Raw genomic sequence first — 9421 nt, forward strand, 5'->3', positions numbered from 1 at the left:
TACATTCTTGGTAAATGTAGTCACAAGGTTTTGAAAAGCACTGTGCTCCTACAACATTGTTGGATTCATTATGGACAGTTTATTTGACTTTTTCCAGAAACCAGAAATATCACATTTACTATTCCATGCATTCGTCTTCCTTATCAAAAGCTCGTACCTACATTACCCACAATACAATTTAATGACTGGGTGACATCACTGGAAGCTATTTGTCCGATTACATGCAGCTTCCTCTGGAGCTACTGTTGGCTTTATACTACTTTTTTTACATATGCAGCAATATAGTGCAGTAGCAGACATATGTCTGTATTGTTTGTTGATATGGTTCATTAAAGAGAAATTAGGGAAATGAAACATTTTTAAAGGGAAATGAGAGCACAGCTGGCTGCCCTTGTTCTTCTTAATGAAACTTTATCACTGCTGAATTCTGTGTCATGAGCTAATATTGAAAATTTGACAAACATGCAAATACACTGTGAATTGTCTGTGAATTGTCTGAGCTGATTTTAGGTGGATAATGCAGAGGACCACAATAAACAAATGTCTTTGATATGTATTTATTTTGATAGCTCCTGTCATCTCTAGCTCACACACATACACAGTGCTGAATGTTGGCAGTTTTCCCTCCAGCAAGACAAAGAAGAAGTCTGAATTTGTACCCTGCCTCAGCGCCAGGTCTCAACAAGTTGGAAACCTATTCATTACCAGTGGTGCCCTGTGGCCAAGAATGTGGTATGCCACCTTCACTTTCACTGTTTAATGCAAATTAGCACATGTCAAAACAGTCTCCAGAAAGAATGTAAGAGTGACAATGATGAAAGGATACAAAATGACACCATGAATTTGCAACACAAAAACAAAAGACAATGGTACAAATTAATTCATTGGGTATGTTGGTTAAAGGATTGTTCAGTTTTGTTCCCATTGTGAATGCAGTTTCAGGTTTGAACCCTTTGTTGACCTTGAAAAAGTACACTTATTCATGCTGTCACATATTACTGCGACTCTCTCTCTCTGAGCGTGCCTCAGATCTGGTGTGCTCTGCTGTCTCAGCTACAGAATCTAGGCTGCTGACCAAACATATGAATATGGGTGTGGTGTACTGGCTATCTGGACTAGCAGCATGTTTCTCCCAGTTCAACAACATCTTTTCATCCAAGAAAAATAAAGTCTCTGACTGTCTAGTTTTCCAAGTAGGGATCATTCACAGGTGTTACCTTTTGGTGTCATATGTTTTGAATGTTACAAAGCGGTCACAGGGTTCCCTCCAAACCTTGATGTGTTATATATTCCATACAATGACCTAAATATGTTTATTTACAAAAGTGAAACAAAGCAACAACATTCAGTGTAACCAGTATACCACAAAGACAGTTACAGAAGAACAGGTTACATATTAACACACCCTTATGTAAAAAAGATGAAGATTGTCCAAGGCCTTTATAGGACCCACAGTAAATTGTCAGTCTGAGGTGCGTACACATGTTACACCTTCCATTACTATCTGCATTACATGGATTACATTTAAATGGATAAAACAGTGCATAGTACTGGTATTGTGCTATATACATTTCACATTTCTGGTAATAAAGGGACAATGATTACAGCTCATACATTGATTGCATATCCACGCCAAGTTAATATTTTTCACAATTGTTGCAAAGTGTTGCGATATCAGTTAAAGGTACAGTTTCCTAAAATGGCTGTGGTAAATATCTCATATCTTTCTCACATTTAAATCACGGCCCTTACAGTATTACCATCAAGGTACATTCAATCATAAAATGGCTCAGTTTATGGTGTGTTTGTGTAATGAAAGACATTTTGAACTTTGAACTTGTTGTGCTTTCAGTAAATTGTCTTAATTGACTGGATTTTTACAGTTTATGAAATAGAACACACATCCAGCAATCTAGTTCTGTTGCGTCATATCTATATTTTTGTTTTATGTATCACTTCATCTTCTTATTGTTGCGGAGCAGTCTCTGGGGCAATCTGTTACAGTCCTTGAATTTGAATGAAAGAATATAAACACTTGCCTGCGATCATCCATAAAAGATCACAAAATGGAAAAAACAACACATTCCATCTGTGGACTGAAAACAGGATGCAACCTGCCCATAAACAGTTTCAGCATGATGCCGCATCCATGACTAACCACCTTTTGTTGAGGAAGTACTTTCACAGTTTCTACATTGCCACATTGTCACGTTCGTCTTGTGTGTTTGGCATAAAAAGTTGTCTGTCGCCACTTCTCTTATCTTTGGTATCCTGTATCAAAAACAAAAGATATGGAAGACAAATTCCACTGAGAAACAAGGAACAGTGACAAATGTCAACTCAGAAGAGCAAAACTGGCAGCGGCTTAATTCTTTTCAACTGTAATAGTGTTGTGCAACTCCAGTTAAACCAGCTTCAGCGTGGCATTCAACACTCATTTAATACAGACAATCTGGCATCATGTTCAACGGTTGTGTAACTTACTGCGAGAATTCCCACGGCGCCACAAGACCAGGGAAAACCCAATCACCAACATAATGGGAATGATTTTTAGGTACCGGTATCTCATGGGATCTTCTGGTCGTTGGTCTTCTATGATGGGTTCTGGGGAAAATAAAGAAAATTGCAAACATGCAACGCTTAATGATGTTATTCCTGATGATTTGATGTCACATCCTGAACAAGACTTTACTTAATAAGCAGTTTTATGATATTTTGTATTGTGACTGTATTATTGCTGTGTTTGCAGGTAACTTTTAATGTGCAGCAGTAATGTGAAATAACTAAAAACAGTCACCTGGCGCTTTCATGCAATGGCTTATGACAGTTGATAATCCTTTGGCCTTGACATCACATGTAGGTTTTGAAGTCCCGCTGAGTTTAGTGATGAGTCGGCTGGTGAATTGGTAGAGGCCAGTCTGAGTATCCAGGGTGTTGTTGTGCGTGATGTGAGTTGTGAATGAATTTGTAAGAACCTGCCCATCCAACTTCCACTGAATCTCAGCCTCCCCATAGCGTCCATTTGCCTTGCAGTGGAAAATCTTTCCACTTATATCACCATGTGGGTTGTGTGTCGAGTCACTCTGACAGACGTTGTAGTTCGCTGGTAAGAGACGACTCGAGTTACAACTGTGCAATCATGCAGTAAATTCATGGGAGAATGAATAACTGATTGAATTCTGTTTGCATAATGAATGAAAGACTCACCAGAGATGTTTAGATTTACAAAGGATTTCATGTATGTCCCTTTATTGTAAAATTTGCATCTGTATTTCCCCAGGTCATCCACTGTGATGTTGGTCAGGAGAATAGAGCAGTTATTGCTGTTCTCATGCAGAAATAGTTTGGCTCTGTCCTTGTATCTGGCATTGAAGTTTGAAGTGTCCTTGTCGTGTTTAAGCAACAGAAACTTTCTCGGTTCTTCCATCTGCCACAGAAACTCCTTGTCCACATTTCTCTCTGGGCAGGTGCATGGCAGGAGGACACTGTCCTCTAAGGCGCCTGTGATTGTCATCTCCTCATCACCTACAGTAGCAAATGTAAACAGGGATTAATCAAGTTACTCAGATGCTCTTTAATATTTTTGTTTTTAGTCGACACACACACTGGAATACTTTTGATTTTAAAACTTCTTTTCTGTGCTGCATGGAAAGAAAAGGTGAGTTAAAACTGAACTGAACTTGAACTGAAAATTAAACATGAGGCAGTTGAGAGGAATAAAAACCACTGAGGAGTAAGACTGCAGCATACAAAGTACAACGCACTTACATAAAAATGATCTATAAGAGATCAATCTCACAAACACAGACTAAAAGACTAGAAAATGAAGACACACAAGGCAAGCATGTGTGACTATGTATAGGAGGTCTGGTTGCTAATTAACCAGGTTTTAAGATAATATGCAACGGAATGCACGGTGGATCCAGGAGTGGGGCCACAGCGTTATTGACAACTGATGTGGCCCTGTTGGACTCACTTTTGTTGCTGAATAGTGAAAGTGGGCAAACATCATAGTTCACTTAATTATACCCTGAAAATCCACTTGAAACACTGGCTACCTTGAAACCACTGCATCCTTACCTTTTAAACATAAGGTTAATTACTAGTGAGCCAGCTAACATTAGCTCACTAGAGCTGGCTCAAACCCCCTGCATAATATGAACACTGGTAAATGGGGGAAGTGCTCTTTCATCAATCATTTTGAACAATAAACACCTTTTTAGTCAAATATACAAATGTTACAATTAGACTTAAATTTCATTTTCGGTTTAAAGAAGAGCATATTTTGAATTTATCATAAAGGCTTTACTGCTGACTTTGGACCTGTTGAAGCAACTTTATAACAAAGTCAGTAAAAGATTTCACATGAAGCTGCACTCAGTCACTTTTTTAGATTAGGGTTAACCCTAATCTTAAATAAACAACCCAAGTACTGTCGGGTACAATTTTAAGGGACTTGCACTTTATGTTAGTATTTCAATTTTGCTACTTTATACTTCTATTCCACTATAGTAAATGTAGTTAAGTATTGTACTTTTTACTACATTTGTTTAACAGCAGTAGTCACACATTATTTTAGATTTCAACCTTTTTACCTTGTGACCTCTTATTAAAAACCAGCACTGAGTTGGGGCCCCTTGTCATCTTTCAGATTTCTCTGAGTTATCAGTTCCACCAAGGAGACATTTCCCTTCTAAACCTCTCACATACTTTCATTTAAATTATAGTCTGAGGACCAAATAGGTGAAATTATCCAATATTTCACAAAAAAAGCAAATATTAGAGAAAAGTCCAAACAAAGAAAACATTAGAAGTTTGTTTTCTTTGTTTCTCTCCCATTAATCATCTTATGACCCCTCAGATTAGTCACGTTACCCTTCGAAGGGGGCCCAACCTCTGGTTTTGGACAAAGCTGACTGACTTTGTATACTGTAATAACTTAGTTAAAAATAGCTCCACTTCAAGCAAGTACAAGTAGCTGATGACACTTCTATACTTTTACTTATTTTAAAACCAGGACATTCACATGAGTTTTTACACATTGTGGATCTGGTTTTACTTAAATGGTTGATCTTGTTTCTAAATCTGATGAGTTGAGTGAGCTCTCAGTTGTTTATTCATTCAACTCATCATTTCAAGTCAAAAGCCATCAAGTCTGAGGTCATAGTTCTGTAGTGCTCTGATAATGAAAACCAGACATTTAAATCGAACTGAACTATGAACTATGAACTAAACTTGGTTAATGATAAAAGATGAATTGATTCCTTTTACAGTGTACTATTGGGTCTCTCACTGTAAAGCCCATGACACACCATTTAAACATTCTCAAACAAGAGGGAATAATCTAATGTTGGCACTTGTAAAACTGAAATGGATACTGTAATTTAGGATATTCATGGTACTGTTAAAAGTGGCCAGATGTCTTCAAACACACAAGAAATGTTGGAAATATCTTGGAAAATCTGGAACACGGAGTGGTTATCAAAAAGACAACACAAAGGAGTTTTTCATTTTAGTTGTGAGCTTGAAAATAAAGGCAGATCTGTTTTTGTACTCTTCTCTCAGAGCAGTACTACAGGCTGTTGTAAAAGGTTACACCACTTACAGAATAAGGTGTCTAAATACTAATCACAGGGACGGTGAGAACCAATTAGGCTAGCTTAATCAGGTTTTTACAATTACATTGATACATATTAGAATAGTGATATGATTCACGATTAGTGGGAAGGATCATTTCTGCATCATAATTTTCATTTTTCAATGAAAGAATGGTTGAAAATCATGATGATGAGACATTTGTTGGGGTCTGTAGCAAACAAATGTTTATTTATATCTGGAGAACAAGTTTTGTAGGCCAGGCCATCTCTGCAGCACTACAGTACTTCATTACAATGCTGTTTGTCACACAATTTACCATTATCAAAAAATAAATAAATAAATTCAGCTTCTGTGACTTTAATACTGCACTTGGCCATGTTGCGATTTAGATAATATATCAATTAATTCGGCAGCCCTTGTCAGGTCGCAGTTAAAATACAAAACACATCGGCACGTAGGAAATGGGAATGAGTTTAAATACTGGGCATGTGTGAGCTGTGTTGCTATGGATAATCATAATATGCCTGTTGTGTGTTTAATCAGCCGTTTGAAAGCAAAGGGAAACTTACCAAACTTGATCAAACATGGGTTGAAACTTGTCTTATCTGCTTAAACCTCAACAAACATCTCCAAACAAGGACATAAAGGGATTAAGAATGAGCGGAAAAAAAAAAAAGAAAAAAAAGAATGAGTGGTGCCCTCATGAGTGTCCGTTTCTGAACTCTGAGCTGTGACAGAAAAGTCTTGACTTGTTCTTAAGTTTTATCCACTCATGATAATGTCACATAAGTCACATAATGTGAGTCATCCTCACATTTTTAGTGATATCATTCATCAAGTGAAGTAATGTTTTTGCATGTTCATTCTCTGTCCTGCCCTGATTCTTTGACTGGAATCATATCTATATCTGCTGCCTCAAAAAACATCAAAAGCCCACAGGAGATGTTGGAGGATGGGGCGGTTGGTAGGTTGGTGTGTTAGCGGGTTGGTTGGTTGGTTGGTTGGAGAGATGGTTGGAGGGTGGGGTGGTGTGTTGGTTGGTTGGTTGGTTGGTTGTTTGGTTGGTTGATTGGTTGGTAGGTAAGTGTGTTGGTAGGTTGGTTGGTAGGTTGGTGTGTTGGTTGGTTGGTTGGTTGTTTGGTTGGTTGATTGGTTGGTTGGTAGGTAAGTGTGTTGGTTGGTTAGTTAGTTGGAGGGTGGGGTGGGGTGTTGGTTGGTTGGTAGATTGGTGTGTTGGTTGGTGTGTTGGTTGGTAGGCTGATTGGTTGGTTGGTTGGTTGGTTGGAGAGTTGGTTGGTTGGAGGGTGGGGTGGTTTGTTTGTTGGTGGGTTAGTTGGAGGGTGGGTTGGTGTGTTGGTTGCTTGGTTGGTTTGTCAGCAGAATTACACAAAATCTACTGAACGGATTGCCACAAAACTTGGATGGAGGATGGGTCTCAGGCCCAGAATAGACCCCATTCACTTTTGGAGCAGATCTGGAAAGACGGATGGATCCATGAATTTTTTCTCACTTTCCTTGACATTGAGAAATAGGGCGTTTAATGACGTTTTTGTTAATCTCTCAAGGAGTAGAGTGAGTACAATTTGATGTGGATCCAAAAAAAAATCCAGATCTAGTGGATTTAAATGTTTTTATTTGATGTTAGATTGGCTTGGTTGAGTTAAAGGGGACTGTTGGGCCTTGGCAGAGGAATGCATTCTACTGAGGGCCATTCTAGTTTATTTATCAAGTTACTTTCACTCATTTTATAACCTCACGTGGCCTCGGCTGTTAATATGTCTCGTTCACCTTTATGCATTTGTTGTAACTGCCAATGCGGCCAATGTTTACGTAATCAAATCATATGAAGCCACATTATAAACTAATAAACCAATCCGTCCATTCTGATTATTATTATACAGATAGTTATTGACCAGGCCCAATTTGATAACTGTGGCTGGTTTTCTTGGGCTTTGTTGGTCAACCACAGCTGCACAGCCACTCCTAGTCGCCAAAGACTTTCACTGTGTTTACATTCTCATCAAGTGCATGATGAAAGAAACCCTTGGCCTACATATTGCTCAAGTCCCACTCCAACAAAAAAAATGTTTGGTTTAAACTAAATAATGGCAAACGTGACATCTTTCTCTTTAGGCCTTATCCAGTCCAATAGTGTTGTAGAAAACTCTGACATTTATAGGGTGTAGCAGATTTAGTTAAAAGTAGATTTAAAACAAATAAAATAATTATGTAATTATGATGTAATAATAAAACTTCAATAATGATTGAGCTTATATATATAACATTGTTTTTTTACATCACAAATAATCCATTTCACCTGTGGAACATCTGTACAGTAAAATCCTATCTCCTTAATCTTTGCACGAGGTTTAACCCTTGCATAACATAGATGCAAGATGCAGATTTTTTTTGGAAAACATGCTGTTAAATTGAGTTTTTCAAACATGGTCAAAGAAGTCAAAGGATCACTATGTATTTTTTGGGGAAGACATTCTAATCAGAAGAGAAAGAGTTTCATTAATTTCCTTTTTTAAAAACGTCTAAACAAACTCAATAAACAAACTCTCTTTGTTTTCACGACTGAATAAACTGAATTCACAAACTGACCTTAAAGGAAAACACAATTTCATGCTGCTTTACTTTGTTTATAGTTGGCGGACCCTGCCACCTATCTAGCTTCAAACAATGTTCTGGTACCATATTTTCCTCTGAGAACAGCTTGTCCATAACTAAATAATTATGGAAAAAAATCAATACAGGTAAACCCTACCTGACCTCTATTTTTTGAAGGGTGATTTGCAGGATTGATGCTTAAAGGAAACAAAATGTCTACAGAAAAAATATTAAGTGTTGAATAACTAGTGTGACGTTAATGTTTAACTATGATTAATACCTCTGAACTTCTGTAGCCACAAAGCACTTTTAAGCCCAACCAGGCATTCACAAACGCTGTCCACTCCCTCAGTGTTCACAGTATGAAATCTATTTAGTCTTTACTTTATCATTGAATATCTCGCAGTGAATATCCTTTGAGATCTGTAACTGAGACAGGAAACATTTTTGTGCCGTGTGTCTTCATTTGGAGGGACCTCGATTGCGCAACTAAGACAATAAGTCTGTATTAAACTTCCCTACAAGTCTCAGCATAGAAACAAATGATCAATTGGACAGGAATGCAGTGAAACAGAAATGCAACAAGTCGATCAAGTAATGTTAACGCTCAAATGCTCCACTCAGTGCTAAGTGTATGCGATCACTCAGCAGTATACAAGTATAGACAGACAGACTCAATTTGTGGTTTCGATATGACGGATTACCTGTGACAATTAGCACCATAAACAATCCCAGGAAAATCCTCATGTTGCGCTCTGCTGGTGGAAAAAGATTGATGATCTGAGGTGTCTCGGGCAATATACTTCTCAGTTGCTCAAATAACTTCTAGAAAGTTTTTAAAAAAATCTAATCTGAACCGACTCGTGTTGTTTAAATGTAGGCTACTGATCCGTCACATATGGGGTAAAATCTCAGCCTGTGAGCACGTCCGTCGTCAGTGAGCCTTCTGAGGGGAAGTGAAGACAAGCAAAAGTCCAACAGCAGCAGATGTTGGTTTCCGGAATTAAGTCATAAATTTGTATCAGGAAATTATAGAGACAGCCTCCCGCTGTGGATGATCATGACAATATGAAGCCCATTAAGCAAAGTAAACTATCTGAGCCCCATACACAAGGACGAAACTGATTTGTTAACAGCCCTCTACAGTCAGTTCGTGACTGGGCTGTTACTCGATATTATTTCATCAATCTCTCGTCACCACAGGCATTTT

General features: G+C 38.0%; 1 protein-coding gene across 1 annotated transcript; it reads right to left on the reverse strand.

The window, feature by feature from the left end:
• Nucleotides 1-541: 541 nt before the first annotated feature.
• On the reverse strand, nucleotides 542-9393 carry LOC141002852 (uncharacterized). The gene is made up of 5 exons (XM_073474260.1): nucleotides 8916-9393; nucleotides 3208-3525; nucleotides 2798-3103; nucleotides 2485-2604; nucleotides 542-2271 (listed from the first exon to the last, which is right to left on the reverse strand). The coding sequence occupies exons 1-5, from the start codon at nucleotides 8956-8958 to the stop codon at nucleotides 2258-2260; spliced, it is 801 nt and encodes a 266-aa protein (XP_073330361.1). The 5' UTR covers nucleotides 8959-9393; the 3' UTR covers nucleotides 542-2257.
• Nucleotides 9394-9421: the final 28 nt, after the last annotated feature.

The sequence above is a fragment of the Pagrus major genome, chromosome 9 (genome assembly GCF_040436345.1).
Source record: "Pagrus major chromosome 9, Pma_NU_1.0".
NCBI classification, from domain to species: Eukaryota; Metazoa; Chordata; class Actinopteri; order Spariformes; family Sparidae; genus Pagrus; species Pagrus major.

What these genes read in the sequence shown, in the direction of transcription:
- LOC141002852 (XM_073474260.1), bottom strand. Translation starts at nt 8,958, where the DNA reads ATGAGGATTTTCCTGGGATTGTTTATGGTGCTAATTGTCACAG. An exon ending in TATGGTGCTAATTGTCACAG is followed by an intron (nt 3,526 to 8,915) that starts GTAATCCGTCAT and finishes TTGCTACTGTAG; the next exon opens with GTGATGAGGAGATGACAATC. An exon ending in TGTAAATCTAAACATCTCTG is followed by an intron (nt 3,104 to 3,207) that starts GTGAGTCTTTCA and finishes GTCTCTTACCAG; the next exon opens with CGAACTACAACGTCTGTCAG.